Source organism: Salvelinus sp. IW2-2015, linkage group LG35 (genome assembly GCF_002910315.2).
Source record: "Salvelinus sp. IW2-2015 linkage group LG35, ASM291031v2, whole genome shotgun sequence".
Taxonomy (NCBI): Eukaryota; Metazoa; Chordata; class Actinopteri; order Salmoniformes; family Salmonidae; genus Salvelinus; species Salvelinus sp. IW2-2015.
In genome coordinates this window covers 2925596-2953402 of record NC_036874.1, presented here as the reverse complement: position 1 = coordinate 2953402, position 27807 = coordinate 2925596, and the positions used below count along the sequence as shown (strand labels likewise).

The 27807-nt window shown below is 45.7% G+C and overlaps 3 protein-coding genes and 1 long non-coding RNA gene across 6 annotated transcripts in view; all 4 read right to left on the bottom strand.

Moving 5' to 3' along the window:
* Positions 1-27807, bottom strand: part of LOC139023739 (uncharacterized) — a 183684-nt gene that overhangs the window by 141892 nt on the left and 13985 nt on the right. The window lies entirely within an intron of this gene.
* LOC111958715 (zonadhesin-like) lies at positions 2506-4740 on the bottom strand. The gene is made up of 3 exons (XM_023979959.2): positions 4116-4740; positions 3706-3988; positions 2506-2863 (listed from the first exon to the last, which is right to left on the bottom strand). The coding sequence occupies exons 1-3, from the start codon at positions 4491-4493 to the stop codon at positions 2757-2759; spliced, it is 768 nt and encodes a 255-aa protein (XP_023835727.1). The 5' UTR covers positions 4494-4740; the 3' UTR covers positions 2506-2756.
* Positions 7761-8356, bottom strand: LOC111958716 (von Willebrand factor-like). The gene has a single exon (XM_023979960.1). The coding sequence runs from the start codon at positions 8252-8254 to the stop codon at positions 7808-7810; it is 447 nt and encodes a 148-aa protein (XP_023835728.1). The 5' UTR covers positions 8255-8356; the 3' UTR covers positions 7761-7807.
* On the bottom strand, positions 8746-10522 carry LOC111958714 (alpha-tectorin-like). Its single transcript, XM_023979958.3, has 4 exons — positions 10200-10522; positions 9503-10034; positions 9146-9318; positions 8746-9028 (listed from the first exon to the last, which is right to left on the bottom strand). The coding sequence occupies exons 1-4, from the start codon at positions 10371-10373 to the stop codon at positions 8864-8866; spliced, it is 1044 nt and encodes a 347-aa protein (XP_023835726.1). The 5' UTR covers positions 10374-10522; the 3' UTR covers positions 8746-8863.

Here is a 27807-nt window from a genome sequence, read left to right as displayed (position 1 = left end):
TGCCGGGATGTTCTGATGAGGTGGCGGCAATTGTCTCCTGGGGATCTTCGGGAGCGCAGATCCTGATAAATCTGAAATAGCATGCCGCCAACTTCTCTGGGACAGGTCTGTGGTGGGCAACGTGAGCCAGTGCTATGCGTGCATATATAGGAGCGGAGACAAGTGCTATGTCCCAGAAGGTGTGCCCTCAATGGATTCAAACAGCTGGCTCTCTCGCGAGCAGAACGTGCAGGCTCGGGCACTAAGTCCATCGAGCATCTCAATTGCGCTCTATCTTCCTTTGCACGTGGAGGACATACCGCGCTGACAACACATATCGCCAGTCCTCCACCGCCGCTAGAGAGTCGTACTAAGCAATTGTTCTGTAGCGTCGTTAGGAGGGAATACGAATTCGGGCCAAACCGCTCAGACGCAGCGTTGGGATAGATAAGCAGCAGAACCCAGAAGCTATCCTGATTTATGGGTCTTACATAGTGGGTCTCGCATGTGTATTCTATCTGGCGGTAGCGCGGATAAGGTGCGAGGAGTCAGGGATGGACGCTATCTTATTGCGATGTACGCACGACATGGAGGTTGCTGTGTGCGCCAAGACCCAAAGAATGCCACCCACACCATGAGAGGAGGCGCGCGGGAGAGACGGTCAGGACTGTGGCGCATTTGTATTGCGCCATCAGGCAGCAGGAGAACGTTTACGATGTAAGCGCAGTTCGTGTCTCCAGAACTGTCACAATGGTACGCTTAGTGTGAACCTGCTTTCAATCTGTGGCAGAAGCAGCAGGGCGCCATAGTGGTGAATGTTGCCGTCAGTCCTATCTCGAGGTGTTCTCTGCGCAAATGCAAACTCAGGGGGGGGGGGGGGCGCGGGGGGGTCGACACTAGGGTCGCTTGGCTGTAAGCACAACCCACTGTGGAGTCAGGCCCCTCATACACGCACTCAGATTAGGGAGTCTGTTTCTGACCGGTATGGAGCGAGCTATCACAGGCACATCTCTCAATGTTGGCGCCTTGTGCTGGGATGGTTACAGTATTTGCAGGGATCTCTGCGCAGAAGCTCTAGCGTCACATTAACTAATGGCACGCGCCTTGGCAGCGAGTAATAGTGGCAGATTTAGGCTCGTCTTGCGGGTCATCTGTAGTTAGGAGGTCCAGTGAGATTGTGTGCCTCTGATGGCCGCTTCTTCGGTTTCGCGGCTCGCATTGTGGGTGGATGTACGCGCTGTGATAAGCCGAGAGACGTTATCTGGCACACTCACTACGCACATGTCTCATATGCTCGGCCATACTGATGTATGATCTGCCTGTCTCCTGGTAGCAGCCGTCCATTGGCTCGTGCGACTACTACGCTGACAGACACATAGAGCAGAACCTTTCTGTCACAAGTCCGATACTAGAGGTCTGTCATTACTGTGCTCTGGTATGAGCTTGCACTACCTGAGCCACTTGTGTGGGTTGTAGACTCGTCTCATGTTACCACTAGAGTGAAGCACCGCCAGCCAGTGGGTGGGCCGTCAGGGCCAGCAAGGCCTTCTCTGCTGGCCTAAACATCATCAGAATCAAAAAAAAAATTAAATATATTTTCGCATCATGAAATACGTTGTTAATATTCATATCAATGGCTCACAGGCTCCGAGAAGCACTGCAAACTGTACTGCTGGGAATGCCTATTATTTGCAAGTGATCGATTTGGTATTTGGAGCCACACTGGCTTTGCAAACTTGAGTTGTCTAACCAAGGCAGCAACGAGACACCAAAGTACGGCTGGGCACTTACAAGCAATGGTGCTTTTGAAAACTTTTGGGGACACCCGAGTGGATCTACAGCTCAACGAACAAGCGCGCAGGGCAACGGAGCTGCACAATGAAAAGGTGAAGAAAAATAGGGAAATATTGAAAAGACTCATTGATTGTGTCATGTTTTTGGGTAAACACCGTTTACCCAAAAATGTCAATTTTTGTCAATTTCAAGGTGACGCAACGTCATACTGGTTATACTGCGTTTCTGTCTAAATGTATAGTGTCTAGAGCCATGGCATCATAATGATGGTAATAAGAGGTGGATTAATTCGGGTGGGACTGTGGGACATCACTGAAGGCCCAGGCCCCAGGCCCACGGCACGCCACTGCCGCCAGCATTCAAAAGTGACCAAAATATCAGCCAGGAAGCATAGGAACTGAGAAATGGTCACCACCTGCAGAACCACTCCTTTATTGGGGGTGTCTTGCTAATTGCCTATAATTTCCACCTGTTGTCTATTCCATTTGCACAACAGCATGTGAAATTTATTGTCAATCAGTGTTGCTTCCTAAGTGGACAGTTTGATTTCAGAAGTGTGATTAACTTGGAGTTACATTGTGTTGTTTAAGTGTTCCCTTAATTTTTTTGAGCAGTGTATATATATAATTTATATACACACACAGTGGGGCAAAAAAGTATTTAGTCAGCCACCAATTGTGCAAGTTCTCCCACTTAAAAAGATGAGGCCTGTAATTGTCATCATAGGTACACTTCAACTATGACAGACAAAATGAGAAGAAAAATCCAGAAAATCACTGTTGGATTTTTTATGAATTTATTTGCAAATTATGGTGGAAACTTTTGTTATTGACCAAATAGTTATTTTATCTATATTCTTTTTGCATTATTTATTAGTTGAAGTGGAAAGTACTACTTTATAGTAAGATTTGACAAATGTAAAATGGTTACTCAAATTCATTTTTGCAAATCACTGATAAACCAAAGTTGAGTGACCTCACTTGTTACGATTGCTCTAAGCAAGTGGAAATGCAGGATTTCTTCAAAGATTCAGGAGGAAATATCAGTCCTTCATTGTAGAGTTGATGGACACGGCATTCTTTACAGGCCACTGCAATTAAAGAGAAAATTAGACAATTCCAAGTTCCAGGCCACTGGCAGTGAGCCAGAAAACAACCATCCACGTTGCGTTGAAAACAAACACGTAATAAGGAGAACACTCAGGGGACTGAAGTTTAGAGAAGAGCCAGCCTAATGCAGGCACTCAAGAGAAACAGCGCAGGACAAAATTTTGCTGCGTAGTCTTAGGCATGTCTTTTATAATGGAGATGCTATCCACAGTGGGCAATCAGGGCCAGCTCACAAAGTAGCAGAACAGAGGAACAGCACATTGAAGCAGAGCTACAAGAAGCCCCACCACCAACCCAAGTGCCACACAACATTGAAGATGGAAGGCTCAAACTAGGATGTTTTAAGTGGCCTTGGGATGACGAGCAGTGAAGCGTTTTGATGGCCCAGCCTGTTTAGTAATCAGGTTGTTTAATTAAATAGGAACAAATGCAAATAATAAAACATAAAAAAAACACTTTCATTCCCTTCAAAGGATTCGCCAGGCTCCTTGTTTGATACTTGTTTAAGAGACCAAGCGGTTGAATGGTCTTGCGTTGCTGCATACCCATCTCTTCACGCAACGGTCAAATTACATTTGCGCTTAGCATAATAAAGAGGCAAGATGGAGTTCAAGATTGATCATTTAACGAGACAAGGACAAGTAGAGGCTCTCAGCAAGTAGTTTACAGTATTGTAGAGAAAGAAGTCACTACTAGGTATAGGATTAAAGCAAATATTATGACTGGACACTGAAGGAATACTGTAGTGATGTTCTATGTACATCACCACGTTATACTACTGCTCTATAAGAGTAACAATACACTCCGCAGGCCAACCACTCACCAGCTAGAGAAGTCCCCAGCCCTCCCAGGAGCCAACGATCAGTCACATCTGTGGAGGATTTCCTGTCGGCTGTCATGTCATCCTTGACAATACCGTTGTAGTTGCCGCAGGCGCCGCACACCTTGCCAGCCAGGTGATTGTCGATAGTAATGAATAGCTCCTGGGAGATGGAGTAGGTGACACGCACACCAGAATCCCTCTCGATGACCACTGTCCTGTCGGCGATGCTGACAGACAGCTGTTTGGCTGGAGTGCTGGGAAGGGACACATTCTGACCATTCACCTGGGAGATAAAGGAAGAGGACAAAGAGAGTCATGTCCATTACAGAATGATGTCAAAAATATATCTACATTTCTTTGCGCAAACTGCTACAGTAAATGTGCTCTGTGGAGGAGGTCTCATCCCTCACCCAGGTGTTGTGCTGGCTGTTGACGGTGACATCCTTGAAGACACAGACTGTAGCCACATTGGGATAGACTCCGTTACTGCAGACGCGTACGTCCATCACCATCCTGAACCACTGGGCAGAGGTCTGGTCACACAGAGAGGCTACCTCAAAGACCCACAGCCCCATAAACCCCTTCATTCCATCGAAGGTGGTGAAGTGGGCACCAGGGTGAACCATGCAGTGCCCCCGTTTGAGTTGGCATCCTCTGAACCCGTCCTTCATCCCACAGACACGTTTCTCATACCTCACCAGCCCTGAGGCCTGGCACACGCACTTAGTGTCACAGCCTTTGGTTACCACCACTTGGCCAATCTGGAAATATAGAACAGTGCTAGGCATGTACTAGCCTTCGTAGACGCATCCATGGAGGCACACTTGTCACCGTCAGAGACGAAGCCCACGTCGCACTGGCAGCCCTCAAAGCAGGTGGAGTCCACCAGGCTGGCACAGCTAGTACCACAGGTGTCAGCACACAGCTCGTAGTGGCTGTTTGCTGGGCAGGAGACAGCTGCGGGGGGATACCATGAGAGAGTTGACAGTGGATTTTTTCCTAGCCACTGTGCTTGCTGTTTGGGGTTTTAGGCTGGGTTTCTGTACAGCACTTTGTGTCATCGGCTGATGTAAAAAGGGCTTCATAAATAAATGCGATTTGATTTAAATATGCAAGACTAATGGTTCAGACTCACGGCAGAAGGAGCTGCTCCTCCAGGGCTGTATCTGAGCCCCAGCGTGCTGATAAGCGATGGCGTAAGCCTGGATGCTCTTACACAGGGTCCTTCTGTCCTCGTATATGGCACACACGTCAAACAGTGGGCCATGTATGCTGCCAGGTTCACCTTATTGTGGCAGGCCTGGAAGGGCATGTTGTCTGCTGCCATGATGCCACAGGAGTCTAGCCTGCCATACTGGGATGCCTTGGCATGATCACATACTGGGCACTGCCCACCAGTCTCCACACACTGCCCCAGGGAGGTCCAGCACCCACGCCTGCCCAAACTCATCCACGCTGCCCGTTTGGTAGGCGGAAGTCGTCATCTGGCTTGGTGTTGTAGTTGCCACAGAGGCCACACATCCTGCTCTGTAAGTGGAGGGAACAATGACTTCGACGTAGTACACGGTGTCATAGAGCACCCGCAGGCCGAAGTCTGTCTGGAGGATAATGTTTCAACCCTCCTGGGTCACCATGACCCGGCCAGCACAGAGAGAGAGGTTCACCAGCTCCTCATCCACCTGTGTTGGATAGGACAAGGTCAAACGGGATCGCAGAAAGGACTACAAGTTCTAAAAGCTGTTCACTTACAATCACTCTCCAGCTCATCCCCTGCACAATGCTGATGACATGGCTGTAGACAGACAGTGATGACGTTAGTGACCGCCACCTTCCCATTTCATTCCCTTGAGTCACGGTGAAGCCGGTCAGTCTGCCTTTATAGTCTTCACACACCTTGGCCAGCGTATAGACACAGGTGCCCTGGAAGTCAAACCTGTGGCCGTCGAATGACATGTAGTGAAGGTCACCTGTAGCCAAACATGTGGCCTCTCCAATTGGGTGGCACCGCAACTACCACCTTGCAGGCCTCCCCGACACCACACTTGGCCTTCTGGCAGGAGATTGCCCAGTTCTCCCCACAGGTACACTGTTCTAGACACTGACCCTGGGGGTAGAAGGTCTCCCTCTTCCTGTAGTAGCGCCCCCCATAAGAGCAGCCGCACTGGGCCACGGGTACACATGCGTCACCACTCAGCAGATAGCCTTCGTCACACTGGCAGCCCTCAAAACAGGACTGGCGACATGTGGAGAGGCTTGCACAGGTGGCAGGGCAGCCTGGGGCACAGAGGCTATAGTGGTTGTTGGCTGGACAGGACAGAGCTGTGGGACAATGAAGGTTGAGTTGTTGATTGGAAATTATGCAAACATTTCTAGAAGCCACAACCTGGATTATAAAAGCTGATCCACCCCCCAAACCAGGATTGTGGGTTTGATTCCTTGGACCAGCCATACGAAAAATGTATGCATGCATGACTAAGTAACCTTTATTGAACCAGGAAGAGACCCTCGAGGTTAGAAACTTCTTTAGCGAGGGGGACATGGCTTTGGATAAAAATGTATGCTAAATGGCATATATGATGTAAGGTAACGCCGACTCACGACAGAAGCCGTCACTCCTCCAGGAATGGACTGTCACCCCCTTGCTCTGACAGGCAGAGACGTAGGCCTCTACCACAAATCACACACCGACCCCTGGTAACCATGATTATAACAGGCATCGACAACAGTCCTTCAGGTACGGAGCAGGGTCCACGGCGCCATGGCACTCTTTGAAGGGGCCGGCCTTGTCTGCTATGATGCCACAGCAGGAGCTGTACGTGTTCTTCTCTGCGTCCGAGCAGGACTGGCATTGTGTCCCCTGCAACCAGGCACAAGGGCCACCCGCCAGCTCGCACCCAGCCAGGTGGCGTTGGGCGTGGGATGACCGTCACGCATAGTGAGGTTGACCTGAGGCATGGCGTTGTAGTTGCCACACAGGCCGAAGACTGCCCCCTGGTAGGTGCTGGGGAGTTTGACGTGCACCGTGCTGTGCCAGTCAAAGGTCAGCGTGATGCCCGCAGCAGTCTCCACCACCGCCCTTCGGCCACTGCGGAACACCATCAGCTGACTCGTCAGCTCCAGGGGCAGGGACGCAAGCTGTCCATCCAACTGGGACGAAAGAGGAAGGACAATTATATGGAAGCCTATAGATTTAATATTTTGTCCATTGTAATTCCCAGTTAAATGTTAATTTCATTAAATCCGCAAGGATTCAGGACTAGACCGCTTAATTAAAATAGCTGTAACAGCATCATGAGTGGTAGAATAAACTACCAGTGTTAAATAACATAATTCTAGTGCCTGTAAATATACTAACCCCCCTCTATACATCTGTCCCTATCCAGCAAAACTCCCCAGGATCTTGAAGGGGTCGTCCCTGCTGATGGTGAGGGAGACGCCGTGGATGACAATCTTCGTGTATGCCACAGTGCAGAATGACCACTTCAAGACTGTCACATTAAACGGCACCCGCCACCAGCTGGTACACACAAGTACCCTGGTAGTCAAACCGGTGCCTGTCGAAGGTATGGTAATGAGTCACCTGCAGCGGTGCAAGTGGCGTGGCTGAGTGGTAGGCAGGAGCATTCCCCATCCACCAGACTGCACTTCTCATTGGCCGAACAGGAGGCCTCGAAGTAGTTCACCATGCCCAGAGAGGTGTTACACTCACACAGGCACCCACAGACATGGTCTGCCCAGAAGCGCTGACCAGCCTTGTAGTAGCGACCCTGGTAGGAGCTGCCGCAGGGTTTGGCAGGCACAGACCCCCAACGCTGAGGACGTAACCCTCGTCACACACACAGGATTCCGTGCAGACACTCGCACATAGCGGGCCCTCATTTGATAAGGGGCAGGTAAGCGGGCAAGGGTTGGCACACGCTTTCTAGTGACTGTGGGGCTGGCAGCTTATGGCTGAGGGAAAAGTCAGAAATTTCATTCTCATCTCACTTTTCAAGTTTACACCAGGTATTTCAGCACAGTGATGCTGAAGTGCATAATTCAGTACGCTGGTCTCCTAATGTGCATAGAGATTATGCTGAGCCTTTTCATCCCTGTCAGTTACTTACGGCAGCCAAACTTGGTCCTCGACCACAACACCCTCCTGCCGACACAGATTGGCATAAGTGGCCAAGGCCTGGCACAGCATCCTCCTGTCCCACTTGTTAACACATGTCGTACACACAGCACTCTTGGCCATGAGGGCCCCGCAGAAGGCCGCTGACTCATACTGCTTCGTCTGGGTCATGTCACACGGCAAACAGTCCTTCCCCTGGCAGCTGTCAAAGCAGGGGGTGTACTTATCCTCAGGCAGGCCCCTCACCCTCCAGACATTGGCCCACTGCACCACCGTCGTCACTGCCTTTCCGGCCTGGTCCAGCAGGTCATCTCTGGGGTTGTCGTTGAAGTTGCCGCACACATTGCCGTTGTAACTGCTGGGAAGTTGGATGACCAGTTTCGAGTTCCAGTCATGGGAGACCTGCAGGCCAAAGTCTGTCTGCAGAACAGCCATGTTTCCAAGCTGGGAGACAGTCACCTGACCTTGGCCCAGGTTGAGAGGCAGGTTCACTACCTCCCCGTCCACCTGAGGACAGCGGTTGCATTAAAGTGAGTCATGAAGTCTCCCCCAATATAAGCTAAATGAATGAATCTTGGCGTGCATTATGAAAAACACATTGCAGTACAGCAAGTATGTGTTCACCATGACGCGGCCCACTTGACTCTTGAGTACGATGATGTTAAAACCGTACACCGCCAATACTACCTCCCTCGCATACAACACTGCCTTGTTGCCACAGTTATCGTTCTGCTCGGCGACAGAGATAGGCACCAGTCCTGCTAGATCCCCACAGGTCGTGGAGATGGCGTACTTGCATGTTCCCTGAAAGTCGTAGTTGTAGCCGTCGAAGGTTTGGTAGTGGAGATCACCCCAGGCCCAACAGGTCCCTATGTACCGGGGAAGGCACACTGCCTGCCCCTTCGCCTTCTCCTTCATACGGCAGTTAGAAGCTTTACACGAATCTACACAGGATAAGGGTGCAGTAACAATCCACTAAATGTAGCAATTGAATATGGAGTTTACTGCAGTGTTCTCTCTAGTATTCAGAATGTATTCCCCTGCTCAGAGATGTGTTTGGGCCTTACCAGTGTCGTAGCATGCCTTGACATCTTTCCTGACCAGACACTTGGTGTCCTTAGGGCAGGAGTGGTCAACACACACCAGGCCCTTGACTGGGTCACAGGAACACTTCCTGCCACAGTCTCCCTCGAACGACACCTCACCAGGCTGGGCAGAAATTAATTACGTCAGGGGACACACAATGCATCATGCCACTTTCAAATTGAGAACAGTTCCAAACCAGGTCTAACTCCTTCAGATAAATCCTAGACCACAAACCTCTACCTTATAGGACCGTCCATCTTCATAGCAGCCGCACTGGTGCTGCTCGATGAATGTTTGTCGGTTGAAGAAGAAGCCTGCGTCACACTCACAGCCTTCAGAGCAACTGTTGGAACACTGGTCTATTTCTGCGAGGTCTGAGCAGGCATCCACATACACCTCGCAGTGACTATTGGCTGAGGTAGAAAGAACAGTAGAGAAAGTAAGCCACACACATGATTGCAACACTAAGCAAGAGTAGACTAGAGGCTTGTGTTGGAAATTTGGATTCAGCAGCATTCTTCAGAAGCACATCATATATAGAGTAACAGTATAAGTAGCAGTCTCAGGGAACAGTAGTAACTCTTAGAGGGCACTTACGACAGAATGACGCCGTCCTCCAGTTCTTGACGTCAACCCCTGCCATGTGACAGTTGAAGGCGTAGGCCGTCACACAGGACCTTTCCATCACTCTCCAAGGCACACACGTCAAAGATGAAGTCGTTGAAGTAGGGCTTGGGGTCCAGCTTGCTATGGCAGGTGGCAAAGGGGCCGTGATGACCCCGCAGTAGTGGGGCTTCTCAAACACAGCCCTCTGTGCCGGGTCACGCTTGGGACAGGTGTTCTGGGTGCAAGCATCACACAACTTGCCCGGGATCACCAACTTCCCGAAGGTGGTGACGTCTTTCAACAGCTTGCCGTTGGGCAGGAGTAAGTCATCACCAGGGTTACCATTGAAATTGCCACATTGGCTGCTGGTCTTGCCCCGATAGTTTCCAGGCACAGTGACCGTAACGTGGTAGACGAGGTCGTAGGTGACGTGCAGGCCGTTGTGATGATATAGTGGAAGCCCTCCTGGAAGACCTGCACCGCCACTCAGACTCAGGGGCTGGTGGTTGAACATTCTATTCACCTGGTTGGAGAATAAACAGTCTTGTGGTCAAACCTTTCCAAAACTGTGCTAAAGAATAAATGCTCCATCCCGATTTGCTCCAATGATCAAACACAGAAAACGGCTTGTGAAGGCAGATGTTTCATTAATTCAAAGTAAGAAACCAACAAGCCCCCTCCTACTTACCAGAACTCCAATAACATTCTTATTGAGGACCAGGGTGTAGTTGTACACATCCAGAGCCACCTGCATGGTGACAGACAACTGTTTGTTCCACTTCTCGTTCTCCACCTGTACAGAGAAGCCCACCAGGTGGATCCTCTCCAGACCACTGCCCTTGGCCAGGGTGTAGGTACACATGCCCTGGAAGTCATACGCCAGCCTGTCGAAAGACGTGTAGTGGGTGCCACCGGACACACCCCTTTCCCCACAGAATGGCAATTGAGGACTCCGTTCGCCACCTCACACATCCCGTTGGGGCCGCAGGAGAAGTTCTTGCATTCCACCTACAGATGATCAGATATTCTGAATCACTGAAAATACAAGTGCAAGGGAATTTCTGTACAGCCATCCATCCATACAGCAAGGTAATATCTCAATACAAATACTCCTATTAAAAGTTCTGTTATTTATACTTCTCCATCCTGGGTGCACTTGCACCACTCCTCACACTTCCCGTTGGGGTAGAACATCTGGTCGGTGTTGTTGTAGCGGCCACTATGAACACAGCCACACTGGGCGAAGGGGACACAGTGATCACCGCTAAGGATGTGTACTTCGTTACAGGAGAAGCCCTTGTTACACTGGGCGAGGCAACCTGAGGAAGGGGACAGGCTCTGGCAAGTGGCAGGACAGCCAGATACACACCTCATAGTGGCTGTGGGCTGGACACTTCACCGCTGAAGACACAGGAAGGAGTTCAGTAACGAAAATAGAGCTACTCATGGTCATGAGTCTACATACTAATGTACAATTTATTGCCAATAACACGATTACGGTGACATGTAGGCAATTCAATGGTTGTAAAAATGTCTCAGCACTTTCCACAGAACCCTTACTCCACCAGTGTGTCAATCACTTCCAACACTCACAGCAGAAATCAGACATTTTACAATGCAACAGTGTGGACTACTCACCACAAAACTAAGCAGTCCTCCAGCTGTACACCTTAACCCCGGTTACCTGACAGGCTGATGTGTAGGCTGTGATGGCCTGACAGAGCACATCCCTCCTGCCCTTATACAAACACACGTCATACACGCAGTCCTCAAAGTATCCCACCGGGTTCACTACGGCAAAGCAGTCCCGGAAAGGCCCCTTGGGGTCCCTCAGGAGCCCACAGAACCGCCTCTTCTGGTTGACTTCAGTTGGGAGAGCCCCCCCTTACAGCCGTGGACACGGCCAGGGATCTGCTTCACGCGCCAACTGGCCCCGAAGTCCTCTGGCCTGGCAGGGGTTGTCTCGTTTCTGGGTACAAGGTCATCTTGAGGCCGGGTGTTGTAGTTGCCACAGGCAGCGCCCTGTAGGTGGAGGGTAGGGTGAAAAACACTGCGCTGTTCCAGTCAAAGGAGACCTTAAGGCCAAAGCTGGTGGTGACCACAGCATACCAGCCACTCCTATAGACAGACACCTGACCGTTGTTCAGGTACATAGGCAGGTTGACCAACTCATTGTCCACCTGGAAGAACACAATATAAATAATGGACTAATGATTCAAATGCAGTTAGAAGAGACTTCATGACCTCATGCATTGTACAATGAGGACATTAGACAATGAGCTACATCAACATGCTATCAGTCTTTCAGGGTGAAAACAGTCATCCTACAGTTGCACATAAGTTAAATCGATGAACAATGCAGTCACCACCTCTGTCCATTGTGATATGCAATCTCATCATATAAATCAGAGATCTCCTCACTGATCTGGCCCTTGTTCTCCATACTGATGACAATGCTCTGGCTGAAGACCCTGACCTCCACCAGCTTGGTATAGGAAACCACCCTTCTGCCCCGGAAGTCATTTTGCACCCGCACCTCAAAGGGCACCAGGCCCGGGTCTGTGAAGCACAGGCCTGCCAGCTGGTAAACACAGGTGCCCTGGAAGTTAAACCTCTGCCCATCAAAGGTCAGGTAGTTGAYATCCCCTGTGGCATGGCAGGTGCTGTGGGACACAGGGTGGCAGTCCCTGATGCCATCTACCACCTGGCATGCCTGCCCCACCCGGCAACATACATCCTTGGCAGTCAACCTTGCCACTCAGGGATACAGGAGCAGCGTCGTCGGCAGACCTGATCAGCCCAGAAGGAGTCACCAACTGGCACGCACCGGCCCTGGTAGCTGCAGCTGGGAACACACTGGCCCCCACTTAGGACGACGCCAGGGTTGCATGTGCAGGTTTCCACACAGGGGATTTCACATTTGGAGGGGGCACTGGGGTCAGAGCAGGTGGCAGGACAGGCAGAGCCACACAGCGGCTGTTGGTTGGACATCTGGCAGCTATAGAAGGAGGGGTTAGAGTAAAGACTCAATAGGTTGTAATTTTATTTACTGGATAGAAGCATGGCATACAAACATAGGTTACTCACAGCATTGTGCCACTTTCTGACGGTCGTGTATCTGGATGCCCTCTCTCTGGCAGGCTTCAGTGTAGGCCTCCAGGGCACAGCAGAGGAATTGTCTGAGGCCTCCTCCCATACACACATCATATTTACAGTTGTCAAAGTAGGCCTGGGGGTTGATGACAGTGTCATTGCTTGAACGGTCCATCCAGCACACGGGTGACCAGCCCACAGAACAACTCTCCAACAGGTTGTGTTCACAGCGCACACTCCCACCCACATATTGGTCTACGGCGACGCCGTAATTCTTCCAAGTTCTGTCAAATTAGTTTGAGCATTGCTATAAAACCCATTTGCAGGTTTTGCCATAGGTTTAAGTCAAAACACAGCCACCTTCTCCAGTGTAGATTTTGCCTTGTGTTTAGGTAATGGTCCTGCTAAAAGTTCATTCATCTCCTAGTGTCTGGTGGAATGCAGACAACCAGATTTCTCTCGGATGTTCCTAGTGCTTAGCTCCATTCCTTAACAATTACAAGCATACCCATAACAGGATGCAGCCACCACTGCTTGAAAATATAGAGTGGTACTCAGTAATAGTATATCAGGACAAAAAGTGAATTGCTTCACAGTATTACTTTAGTGCCTTCTTCTGTACAAAATTCCTTCTTTTCACTGTCATTTAGTATAGTATTGTGGAATAAATATAACGTTCTCTCCCATCACAGCCATTAAACTCTAACTGCTTTAAAAAAATATATTAAAAAAATCACCATTGGCCTCATGGTGAAATACCCGTGCGGTTTCCTTCCTCTGGCAACTGAGTTAGGCAGGACGCCAGCATCTTTGTAGTGACTGGGTGTATTGATACGCCATCCAAAGTGTAATGAATACCATGCTCAAAGGGATATTCTTTTTACCCATAGGTGCTCTTTGCAAGGATTGGAAACATCCCTAGTCTTTTTTTGGTTGAATCTGTGCTTGAAATGCACTGCTCGATTGAGAGACCCATGCATGTGGGTAGTCATTAAACCATGTTAAACACTATTGCACAGTGACTCCAAGCAACTTGAGCAAACGTATCCTCAACTTATTTAGGGGTTGAGTACTTGACGCAAGACATTTCAGCTTTTTAAATCATTTGCAAAAACGATTCCACTTTGACATTGTGGTGTGTATATATAAGTGGCAATCTACATTTAAATCAGTTTCAAATTCAGGCTGCAACACAAAATGTGGAAAAAGTCAAGGGCTGTAAATACTTTGAAGGCACACAGCCACTGATTGTAGGTTACACTACATTTAGAAATGTAAAATATATTTAGTATTTGAAACATTCATTTCCCAGCTGCTTGTAATATAATCCTATATCTTTCAACATACCTTCTATTCCAATGCATCCACCATGGTATTGGGCAGCTGCTATTTAATAACAATGTTTCTGGTTCAGAAGTAATGCCATGTGCATTGGCTAATATGCAGCCGTCATTTTTAAACCACCATTCTAGCAACATGATTCAAAAATGAAATCCATAGAGTAAACTTACAGTAGCTGGCTAGCTTTCAATACATTGGCTAAAATGGTCAGTGTTAGGTCTTAATATGACAATTTGTATGGCATGCTGCATATTCCAAGTGCACTCAAAAAACAGATATCTTATTTCAGTCTGGGAGCAAGCTATATCTGTTCACCAGACAGCAGCTTGCGATTTCACAAGAGGCTGTGTTTACATAGYAGGKGGCCATTGGCTGCCTTCATCACAATGCACAAGAGTTCTGATTGGTTCCATGTTTAATAGATCGGCACATTTCCCAGAGCTGCCGAGTGTTGAAACAATTAGTCAGAATGTTTTACTGTTGTATACACAAAAACAAATCTGCMCCACCCTCGACGGGGCTCAAGCAACTTCACGTTACGGCGTTGGACCACCATTCGAGGCACTGTAACTAGTTTGCAATGAGTGAGTTTTGCAGAAAGAAATACACCTAAGATAACAATTTTCACTGAGGCATTTGTATGTTATGAATTATAAGTAAATTCTCATGTGGGGGCGTCCTTTGCCATTTTTAGCACCTGCCCCTGAAAGGTCTGTACACACGGCCCTGTCCAGATGCCAATTGTGTCATTTCCCCCGGTCATTGTTGTAAATTACATTTTTAAAAAAATAAGAAATTGGCTGCTATGACAAATCGTCTCGCTCGTAACATAGAAACCTCACTGGCAACATTGTGTGCGCACACTGCAAAATCAATGTACCCACACGTTATTCAATAATTTACCCCACACCACTTGCGCTTGTGAAGGCTGGTCTGCGGAGCCAAGCGTTAAAATAGAACTTGGTCTATTTAAAGAACCAACCTGGACTCCATGGGAAACGTAACCTTGTAAAGCTGAGCTACTCCAATTAGTATGTTAAGTTGTGTAACAAGTTGGGGATGTCCATTATCCATTTCATACAATAAGTTACGAGTTGCAATTTGTTGTGAATAGGTGACTAACATTAGCTACTATGCTGCACCACATGGGCCAAGCAATTAGGATTTCAGCACGTCGCCATTTGAGTGAGAGACAGTAGCGAGAGAACTATGACAGTCGGGAACCTACTGTAGTACACATTTCTCAAGACCACTTTTGGGTTGTGGGTGTAACCTTAGAAACTACTGGATAATCTTTAAGGGGCATACAACTCAGTATTGGCCACCAAGACAAGACCTACAACCTTTGTCTTGCATAATCAAACAAATGGGGTGATATTTCACTGGAGTCACAATGACATTGAGTGGCACACCTTGTAGCAGTCAAAGGCAGCGTGAGGGAACCGAGTACAGAGAAACACCCCGAAGGATCCCGTCAATCTATTTCAAGAGTGTTCCCAATGACCATGCACACACACATACAGTATGGAAAAATGCAACAGGCTTGCTAAACCATAAGAGGGATGCAGCAGGCTAGCGTACTTACCAATATCTAAGAGGAAGTATACATGGACCAGCAACATAAACTTCATTGTTGGGGACAAAAACAGTTGTTTAATTGGATGAAATGAACAAAAAATAAATAAACTTGATTTAGGTTGTCAAATTGTTTGTACTAGAAATACTTACTTATGTGGACAAACAGACACTGCTAACAGTTTGGCCTAATTGCCCTAGAGTAGCACTGGAACTGTGTTTAGGATGAACATGTGTTTGGTGGGCCTTTCTGGGCTCCCAGATTCACACACCCGAGCATCATTAATCTAATTGAAGATTAGGGGCTTATTGACGTCGACTCAATTGCAGTCAGTGACTGATCTACAAATCACCTTGCAGTATAAATAACTATTCATGATCATTTAGAGATCAGTCAGTCAGTCACCCACAATGCATCACAGCGTTGATGGGCCGTGTTCAAAAATATCAAAACCGCAAGGTATCATGGGTAAATTGTTTACCGACTGACTGATCTACAAATATGAATGAGTCTTTATTTATGATGTAAGGTGATTTGTAGATCAGTTAGCCTGCAGTCGTTTTGATGCTCTCGAACAATAGGAAGAGCTCAATTGCAACGCCACGGGTCCTCTCTCCTCGGCTCCTTCTCAAAACCCATTGGATAAGAAAGCCAAAGGTCCTTCCCCCTGACTTTCTCCTCCAATGGTTTTTGAGAAGGAAACGAGGAGAGAGCAATTGAGATCTTCCCACGGGCAAGTTGTTGACGCTTGACAGCTGGCCCTAATTAGCATGTTAGCGACTCCGATTGACAGTTAAGTTTGAACGTGGAAGTTGAGGAAAAAGTTGGTGAAGCAACCGCTGTACTGGATCGCAAAGAATATTGGTGTCAGTTCTGATGGTATGGAGTGGGAGGATGAGGGTCAAGGACTGGAATGGCCTGTAGTGGAAAGACAAAGGAAGAAGAGAGATCATGATACTGAAAGCAGTGGAGAGTCTAATAAAGAAAGCCAAGGTAAGAAGCAAGAGTAATAATGTGTTGGAGTGGAAAGTCGCGAAGGTGTTTGAGAACACATGGCCTCATTTACACCTTATCCGACTTTCTAATTAATGTCGTAGAGAAAGAGGTAGGTGAGGTCAAATTAGCTCGGTTCATTGGAAGTGGTAGATTGTTAATATTTTGTCGTAACCAAGCTCAGCAAGAGAAGATTCTGAAGATTAAAAGACATGTTCCTGGTACTTATGCAAGATTGAGGGGAGTCGTCAATGGGGTCCCAATATGTATGTCCATAGACGATATTAAAGAAAATGTGAAGGGAGGAAGAGTGATCGAGGCCAAAAGTTTTATTAGTAGGAAAGCTGGTCAAAGAAGTGAAAGCCTATCAGTACTGCGTACGTTTGAGAAAGTCATGCCTGGGAAAGTACAGATAAGATTCATTAGTTTCAATGTCAGAGAATTTGTCCCATCTCCATTTCCGTCTTATCAAACTTTGTCACATGCACCGAATACAACAAGTGTAGACCTTAGAGTGAAATACTTACTTACAAGCCCTAACAGTGCAGTTTAAAACCTCTCTGGATCACCCATCCCGGATCCGGGATCATTCTCATCAGAAACGCTGACTAGCATAGCCTAGCCTAGCGCCACAGGGATATCATATAATATAATTTCATGAAATCACAAGTCCAATACAGCAAATGAAAGATAAACATCTTGTGAATCCAGCCAACATGTCCGATTTTTAATATGTTTTACAGCGAAAACAGAACATATATTTATGTTAGCTCACCACAATAGTGCAACACACAATGCCATTTTTTCACTGCAAAGATAGCTTTCACAAAACCCACAAATAGAGATAAAATTAATCACTAACCTTTGAACAACTTCATCAGATGACAGTCTTATGACATCATGTTATACAATACATTTATGTTTTGTTCGATTATGTGCATATTTATAGCCAGAAATCGTGGTTTTACATTGGCGCCATGTTCAGAAATGGCTCCAAAATAGCGAAAGTAATTACAGATAGCCACGTGAAATACAGAAATACTCATCATAAACTTTGATGAAAGATACATGTTTAACATATATAATTAAAGATACACTGGTGCTTAATGCAACCGCTGTGTTAGATTTAAAAAATAACTTTAGTAAAAAGCACAGCATGCAATAATCTGAGACAGCGCTCAGCCATTCTCCGCCATGTTGGAGTCAACAGAGTCAACAGAAATACGAAATAACATCATAAATTTTCCTTTACCTTTGATGAACTTTCCTCAGAATGCAGTGCCAGGAATCCTAGTTCCACAATAAATCGTTGTTTTGTTTTATAATGCCCATTACGTCTGTCGAATTAGCAACTTTGGCTAGCATGTGTAGCTCACGTGTCCATAAACATTTGCGCAATGAACGAAAACTTCAAAAAGTGATATTAAAAGTCGAATAAACTGGTCAAACTCAGTTGAGAATCAATCTTCAGGATGTTTTTCTCATATATATCCAATAACGTCCCAGACTGAGAATTTCTTCATGTCTATAACACATTGCAGACAAAGAAATMACATTCCCAATGTGCGCGGCCAAGTACTGGCAATCTGCCTGACCTGTCACTCCAAAGGCTCTCATTCGGTCCCACATCAGGCTAGACGCTTCATTCCACGTTCTACTGCCTGTTGACATCTAGTGGAAGGCGTATGAAGTGCATACAGATCCATAAATATAAGGCAWTTGAATAGGCGATGCCTTTCACAGCGARCCWTTTCAGAATTTTCACTTCCTGTTTGGAAGTTTGCCTGCCATATGAGTTCTGTTTTACTCACAGATATAATTCAAACAGTTTTAGAAACTTCAGAGTGTTTTCTATCCAATAGTAATAATAATATGCATATCATATGATCTAGGACAGAGTACGAGGCCGTTTAATTTGGGCACAAATTCATCCAAAAGTGAAAATGTTGCCCCCTATACCTAAGACGTTTAAGAAGCGTTTAGAAAATATTTACCAAGTAAACTATATTTGAAAGAAAAAATTATGAGGCTATATACAGGAGGTACCAGTACTGAGGTAGTGTGTGGGGGTACAGGTTAGTTGAGGTAATTTGTACATGTAGGTAGGGGTGAAGTGACTATGTATAGATAATAAACAGTGAGTAGTAGCAGTGTACAAAACAAATGGAGGGGGTCAATGTAATAGTCCGGTGGCCATTTAATTAATTGTTAATCAGTTTTATGGCTTGGGGGTAGAAGTTAAGGAGCCTTTTGGTCCTGGACTTGGCACTCCGGTACCGCTTGCCGTGCGGTAGCAGAGAGAACAGTGTATAACGTGGGTGACTGGAGTCTTTCCTCTGACACCGCCTATTATATAGGTCCTGGATGGCAGGAAGCTTGGCCCCAGTGATGTACTGGGCCTTACGCACTACCCTCTGTAGCGCCTTATGGTCAGATGCCGAGCAGTTGCCATACTTTTAAATGCAAAAGAATGGGACATGTCGCTGTTCAATGTAAAGGAAGGAAATGAAATGCTAAGTGTGGAGGGGAACACGATTATGGTGAATGTGGGCGCAATGTGAAGGTTAAGTGTTGCAATTGTGGGGGGGACATAGTTTAGCATTTGGTGGATGCCAGGTGCAGAGAGGGGCTCGGAGATATAGAATTTGTCATGATGTGTCATATGTAAAGGCTATAAGACCGATTGATGGAACTACAGTATGGAATGATGGAGCTTCCAATGCTGCTCCTATACTAAGTGGACCTAATGTCGGGGCTGGTGTTTCTGCTGGTTCTGGCATGGTTTTGCGGCCTGTTCAGAAATCTTGCGCTCATGAATGTGCGGCGTCAAAGGACACTTAGATAATTGTCATGATGTGGCCCTTTCTGGGTATAGATCGTGGCTTACTCCCCTCACTCTCTCCTACACCCAGGTTCTGTTATCTCAGGTCGTAAATTCCTGGTGGAGACTCTCTCCCCCTGGCCATGCAGTATAGAGAGAGTGAGTTTCACAGTAGAACAAAGGAACTTCTCCTACATCACAGAATTTGAGAACTGAACAATATCCATGTTTTGGAGAATGTGTAAATGGTCGGTAGAGAAGCCAGCTACGACCCGGTCCGTTTTGTTTCATGTTTGTGACCTCATGAAAAACAATACAGCCACATTTCCATAACTCTGTTTACACAGGTGCCTCCGTTATGAGATTTCTATCTAATTATTGTATAAAATGAATGAGTAAAGATGAAACTATTTGTGAAATGATGTAATGTGATGTTAAACCTTTAATGTGAGAGAATTGTATTCCCTTTATTAGTTTAACTAACATTGGCCCGTCCCCGTGAGCACAGACATGATCTGGCGTCATAGAACCACCTTTTCAATTGTTACGAATAAAACCCCCTCCTGAGGAAATCCTCTTCAGACCACGCATACCTCGGTGTAAGCTGGAGCATTGGCTACACAGCTGTAAATGGTTCAACTCTGAGACTATCGGTCCCAACAGAATAAGAGCAAATCTTTATGAGAACATTTCTGAATGGTACTCTGAAGTATCCATTCTAACCACGAAAGACTTTGATCTTCAGGGAAACGGAAAGAGAGCGAGAGGGAGACTCGGATGAACTCTCCAGCAGACGGACTGGATTTCAACAGAAAAGATCATGACACATGGGCGTAAATATATATTGATTACAATTATTCCCGAATGAGTTAGCGTTCATGAGCAAAGGATTAGCATTTCAATTAATATAGTTATCAATGGTTTGTAGTGATCCCTTTTGTCTTTCCCGCACTTTCTCAGTCCACACCCACTTTTCTTTGTCCAGCAAGCCGTCATATCAGCTTAGCCCATTAGGGAATCTTCCCTATCATTTGTTAGTAACATATCTACTGTTTGTTTGTTTATTCATTTTTGTTAGTTAGTAAATAAATGATTAAGCCAATTGGTGTATGGATAATTCATAGTAAAGGCTGGGTTCGTGCAGATAACCAACAATTTACAACGTTTGGAATGAGACTGACTGAGGTAAGGAATAATTCATTAATAGAAGACTAATTTATCAGATATTAAAATATTTGAAAAGTTATATTCGGAAAATTATAACATGGTAATCTGAAGATTTTCCGTGGTGCCCTGACTTCCTAGTTAATTACATTTACATGATTAGTTTAATTCCGTAATAATAATTACAGAGAATTTATTTGATAAAATAACAGTCTTCACTTTTAATTATGCCAAAGACACGACATAATGAATAAAGTTATCAATACGACTCGGGTTGTTGAAAGCAGAAATGGCAAAAGAGATATTTGGGGTAGCGGATTTTACTGTTAAATGTTGTTGACATGCTGAACAAACCTAAGGGTGGAGCATTTCAGTATGTTATAGATCAAGTTTAAATGGGCAGGGGTGTTGGAGGGTTTTTTGTGGTAGAAGTTAGTGTGGATTTATTTGGCTGTTATTTTCATGGTAGTACAGAATCGGGCAGATCATGATGGATCGTACATTCCTGCGCAGTAGGTGGCGGCATGCACTTAAGRGATTGTTTGTGGATCTCAATGATATCATAGAGTGAGCGAGTTCATCATAAGCACAGTTCAGGTGCTGGTTGTATTGTTGGGACATCTTTTGCTCTTAGCTTGTGGCACTGCAGGGCAATTAAGCTAATGGCTAGCAACGTCCCATTGTCCACACAAGTAAGTATGTCTACAACAAACAATATGACAACCTACATCAAGTTGTATTTCGGTCACCAGCAATAAAGCTTCTGTTGCTGCTCCAAGTGTACTAACTCCTTGGTATTGGTAAGTAGGCCTATTAGACTACTCAACCCCTTTTAGCCTGTGGTCAGCACACCTTGCAAGGTCATTGGAAAACTATTGAAATAGATTGCTGGGATCCTTAAGGGTGTTTCTGTGTTCCCTCTAGCTACAGATTGTAACACCAGATAATGTGATTTAACCCCCCAAAATAGGACCATTATACTGGTAGTTACAGGTGTGGCTATACAAAACGTCACCAGAGATGTTTCAACTGACCTGATATTGGTGATACTATCTTGTGTAAACGGGAGTCTCATAAAATGTCAGTGTCCGGGCGAGGCTATGGATAACTTCCGGGTCTCCCGTAATCCCATCCAAGGCTGTGGTCGCACCGTGAGCCTGGCGCTTGGAGAAAGGGCCCTTTGGCTAAACTTAACAAAGAAGTGGGCCTCCTGGAAGCCCCTGTGACACCCAATGGAAACGCTCTCAGTATAGAAATGCTGGATTTTAGGTGTTCTACACATGAAATTGTCATTCCAAACTTTACCTGCAACTGTACAGTATATTCCATTTTGTTGCGACTCAAGCGATACCTCTCTGTTCTAGCAGCAGGCTACATGGAGAATGTACCACATCTAAAGACCTGCAAAAGCTATACTGAGAGCTTTTCCGTTTCTAAAAGGACATATTTGGGTGTTTTTGGAGCATTTGATCATGGTTTTACAGAGCTCCCTTACTGCACAACAAGGATGAGGAAGTTAATATCTAGTTGGGGAAGTTTCTTAAACACAAGTGAAGTCACACCAAAAAAAATTGTCTGCGCCCTTCTAGAACATGCCATTTACATAAGAAATGTAGATTTTGTTTTAAAAAGCAAAGTTCTTCTTTAACTACCCTTTGCATAAATGGTGATGTAGAAGTTATATACTGTATTAGTTTTGCAAATTTAAATCCACTGTCAACTCTATTCCTTCATGGTATCCCACTATGAGTTGTGAGCCGATACCTGTGGTACTAGCTGTGCCAGCCTGGTGGACTCCTTCACTTGCTCTGCTTTGAGGGCTGCCAGTGCAACGTGGGCTTCGTCTCTGATGGCGACAAGTGTGTCTCCATGGATACGTGCGGATGCATCTACGAAGGACACTATCTGATGGTGAGGCTCTACCTTTTATTCAACACCGTTATTAATGCTAGGTCACCCTACATAATGTTTTATTGTATTCTACATTACTAGCACTGAAGTACCAGGATTCACTTAAATTGCCAATTCAACCAGTATACCTGAGAATCTACACTTAAGTTTCCCATACCACAGTAGATGGATGATCCCTTGGTTCAGCAAATATGTTCTATATTTTCAGGTTGGCCAAGTGGTGTTAACAAAAGTCTGTGACTCGAAGTGTGTTTGCCCTGCCTCTCAGGGCTGGTGAGGTGTGAGAAGCTGATCTGTGCCAGAGGAGAGTTCAGTGGGCTGAAGGACTGTCAGAGGATGCCAATGCAAGCAGGGGCACTGCATGGTCCACCCTGGTATCCACTTCACCTCCTTCAATGGCATGAGGCGGCCGTGGGCATAGGGGCGTTCGAGGTGGCCTCTGTGTGACCAGAACTTTGGCCAGTGGTTCAGGGTGGTGGTTTACGCACACGTCTATAGTAAGGGAGCCTATCCCAATGTGGCTACAGTCTAAGTGTTCTTCATGGATGTCACTATCAGCAGCCAGCACAACACCTGYGTGAGTAAGGCTGAGGAATGAGTGATGAGGGAATGGATGAGACATATTACACAGAGCACATTTACTGTAGCAGCTGTTAGGGCAAAGAAATGGACATATGACCATCCACAAAATATATTTTTGATAACACCATTCTGTAATGGACATGACTGTCTTTGTCCTCTTCCTGTATCGCCCAGATCAAAGGCCAGACTGTGTCCATCCCCAGCACTCCAGACAATCAGCGTCGCCGACAGGACAGTGGTCATCGAGAGGGTGTCCCCTACTCCATCTCCCAGGAGCTCTTGGTTACTATTGACAACCACCTGGCGGGTGTTCGGCGCTGGCAGGTGTTCGGCGCTGCGGCAACTACAACGGTATTGTCAAGGAAGACATAACAGCCAACAGGCAATCCTCCACAGATGTGACTGTGATCGTTGGGGACTTCTCTAGCTGGCGAGTGGTTGACCTGTAGAGTATGATGTAACTCTTCTTATAGAGCAGTAGTACAACGAGGGAATGTACATAGAACATCACTACAGTATTCCTTCAGTGTCCAATCATAATATTTCCTTTAATCCTATGCCTAGTAGAAGTGTTTTCTCTTTCTCTACAATACTGTAAAGTACTTGCAGAGAGACTCTACCTATCCTCATTCCCTCTTTAAATTATGTATCTTGAACTCCATTTTAAGTGCAAATGTTATTTAACCGCTGCAGTAAGAGCACAGATCAGGCAGCCATGGGTATGCAGCGATGCTAGTACTATTCAACCACTTTTTCTCTTAAAGAACAAGTACCAAACAAGGAGCCTGACAAGTCCTTTTAACCTCTTGAGAATATAGGGGGTGCTGTTTCGACTTAGAGAAAATTGGTCTCCAAATTAAACTGCCTATTGCTCAATTCTTGCTCGTACAATATGCATATCCTTACTACTATTGGATAGAAAACACTGTCTAGTTTCTAAAACCGTTTGAATTATGTCTGTGGGTGACCCAGAACTCCCTCTACAGCAAAAATCCTGACATGACTTGCGAAGGTCTGAGAATTATCCTCTGATCTGGGTTCAGTTTTAAAGCCTGTGTATATCCTATGGCTGGAAATGAACTGCACCCGCCTTCCCCTGGATGTCAGTAACCAATGAGAAGTGGAATGGGCTCTCTACGTAGCTGTCCGAGGTTATAAAGCCGGATGGAACGAGAGTACATTTATTTTCCTCGTTCGTAATGGCGCCTGGCAAGAACTCAGGATGAAATTTTGGAACGCTCAGTTATCGACCAGAGATGTATCCGTCTGTAATTTAATTAAATATAGGTGTTAGAAACATCATAACGATGTTATTTGAAACCGATTTATATCAGTTTATGCGAGTATAGTGCTATTTTTCTGAATTTCCTTTGTATCTAGTTTGAGGATTTGGACATGTGTGTGCGACATAGCTAATGGTAGCAGCTAGTTCCAAAGGTGAAGAGGACGTTTTACAACAAAGCAACTATTCTTTTGAAGAAAAGACACATTGCCCAAGATACTGATGGAAGCTCGTCCAAAAGTAGGAACTATTTATGATGTTATTACGTATTTATGTGGAAAAATGTCATAGTGTTTGCMCGCCACTTTTGCAGGCACTGGTCTGGCTGCAACGCACACTATATGTCTAGTAACGTTAATTTTAAAAATCTAACATAGCGATTGCATTAAGAACTAATTTATCTTTCGATTGTTGTCCAACTTATATTTTTTAGTCAAGTTTATGAATAGTATTTTTATAAGAATAGGCGCTAATCCAAAATGGCGCCGGCCAGAATACATGCAATGTTTGTAGTGATTACATAGTATAACCACGATTTATGCTGCTAAATATGCACATTTTCGAACAAAAGCTATATGCATTGTGTAACATGATGTTACAGGACTGTCATCTGATGAAGTAAATCAAGGTTAGTAAAATTATATATCTTTTGTTGGGTTATTACGATCGCTAACATTTACAGCTGGTAAATGTGGTTGTGATTCTGGCTATTGTGGTACGCTCATATAATGCTATATTGTGTTTTCGCTGTAAAACACTTAGAAAATCTGAAATATTCTCTGGATTCACAAGATCTGTGTCTTTCGATTGCTGTAGGCTGTGTATTTTTCTGAAGTGTTTTATGATGAGTAATTATGTAATTGCCGTCGGTCTCTGTAATTATTCCGGCTGCTTCCAACGCTATTTCAGATTGCAGCTGCAATGGTAAACTGTGATTTATACCTGAAAAATGCACATTTTCTAAAAAAAAAACTATCCTATACCATAAATATGTTATCAGACTGTCATCTTATGAAGTTGTTTCTTGGTTAGTGGCTATATATATCTTTATTTAGTCGAATTAGTGATAGCTACTGATGCAGGAAAAAAATGGTGGAGAAAAAAAATTGTGTCTTTTGCTATCAGTGGTTAGCTAATAGATTTACATAGTGTCTTCCCTGTAAAACATTTAAAAAATCAGAAATGATGGCTGGATTCACAGGATCTGTATCTTTCATCTGGTGTCTTGGACTTGTGATTTAATGATATTTAGATGCTACTATTTTCTTGTGACGCTATGCTAGGCTATGCTAGTCAGCTTTTTTACTGTGGGTGGTGCTCCCTGTTCCGGGTTTGGTAGCAAGTAGAGGTTTTAAGGGAAGGAAAGTGTGGTTTTAAATTGCATTTGAACCATTTTAATTAAGAAATGTCAGAATCCCCTGCGGTAATTACTGATTAAAAAACAGGTGAGACTTTTGCATTTCATTAGGTTCCCCATTAGCTGTTGCAAAAGCAGCAACTTCTCTTCCTGGGATCCACACAAAACATGACCGATGACATAATACAGAACATCAATAGACAGAACCAGATCAACAACAAAAAAGGCACACGTAGCCTCATATACATACACACAAACTATCTAGGTCAAATAGGGGAGAGGCGTTGTGCTCTGAGGTGTTACGTTTTTTTTGAAACCAGGTCAAATCAAAATCAAATCAAACTTATTTATATAGCCCTTCGTACATCAGCTGATATCTCAAAGTGCTGTACAGAAACCCAGCCTAAAACCCCAAACAGCAAGCAATGCAGGTGTAGAAGCACGGTGGCTAGGAAAAACTCCCTAGAAAGGCCAAAACCTAGGAAGAAACCTAGTGAGGAACCAGGCTATGAGGGGTGGCCAGTCCTCTTCTGGCTGTGCCGGGTGGAGATTATAACAGAACATGGCCAAGATGTTCAAATGTTCATAAATGACCAGCATGGTCAAATAATAATAATCACAGTAGTTATCGAGGGTGCAGCAAGTCAGCACCTCAGGAGTAAATGTCAGTTGGCTTTTTTAGCAGGTCAGGTGAACAGGTCAGGGTTCCATAGCCGCAGGCAGACCAGTTGAAACTGGAGCAGCAGCAAGGACAAGTGGAGTGGGGACAGCAAGGAGTCATCATGCCAGGTAGTCCTGACGCATGGTCCTAGGGCTCAGGTCCTCCGAGAGAGAGAAGGAGAGAATTAGAGAGAGCAGACTTAAATTCACACAGGACACCGGATAAGACAGGAGAAGTCCTCCAGATATAACAAACTGACCCTAGCCCCCCGACACATTAACTACTGCAGCATACATAGTGGAGGCTGAGACAGGAGGGGTCAGGAGACACTGTGGTCCCATCCGATGATACCCCCGGACAGGGCCAAACAGGAAGGATATAACCCCACCCACTTTGCCAAAGCACAGCCCCCACACCACTAGAGGAAATCTTCAACCACCAACTTACCATCCTGAGACAAGGCCGAGTATAGCCCACAAAGATCTCCGCCACGGCACAAACCAAGGGAGGGGGGGGGGGGCGCCAACCCAGACAGGAAGATCACGTCAGTGACGCACCCCTCCTAGGGACGGCATGAAAAAGCACCAGTAAGCCAGTGACTCAGCCCCTGTAATAGGGTTAGAGGCAGAGAATCCCAGTGGAGAGAGGGGAACCGGCCAGGCAGAGACAGCAAGGGCGGTTCGTTGCTCCAGAGCCTTTCCGTTCACCTTCACACTCCTGGGCCAGACTACACTCAATCATATGACCTACTGAAGAGATGAGTCTTCAGTAAAGACTTAAAGWTTGAGACCGAGTCTGCGTCTCTCACATGGGTAGGCAGACCATTCCATAAAAATGGAGATCTATAGGAGAAAGCCCTGCCTCCAGCTGTTTGCTTAGAAATTCTAGGTACAATTAGGAGGCCTGCGTCTTGTGACCGTAGCGTACGTGTAGGTATGTACGGCAGGACCAACTCGGAAAGATGGGTAGGAGCAAGCCCATGTAACGCTTTGTATTAACAGTAAAACCTTGAAATCAGCCCTTGCCTTAACAGGAAGCCAGTGTAGGGAAGCTAGCACTGGAGTAATATGATACATTTTTTTGGTTCTAGTCAGGATTCTAGTTGCCGTATTTAGCACTAACTGAAGTTTATTTAGTGCTTTATCCGGGTAGCCGGAAAGTAGAGCATTGCAGTTTGCTGTTCATTTGAGCAATATGAGATGGAACGGAGTTCCATGCAATAAGGGCACAATATAATACTGTACGTTTTCCTGAATTTGTTCTGGATTTGGACTATGAAAAGACCCCTGGTGGCATGTCTGGTGTGATAAGTGTGTGTGTCAGTTGACTATGCAAACAATTAGGGATTTAACACATTGTTTCTTATGAAAAGAAGTGATAGTCTCTTCTCAGCTCTTAGCCAAGATAGACTGGCCCTTACAAGGAAGAGCAAGATGTGCTGCTCTGTTGTGGGCCAGCTGCAGCTTAACTAGATCTTTCCATGCAGCAATCAACCACACGACAGGACAATAATCA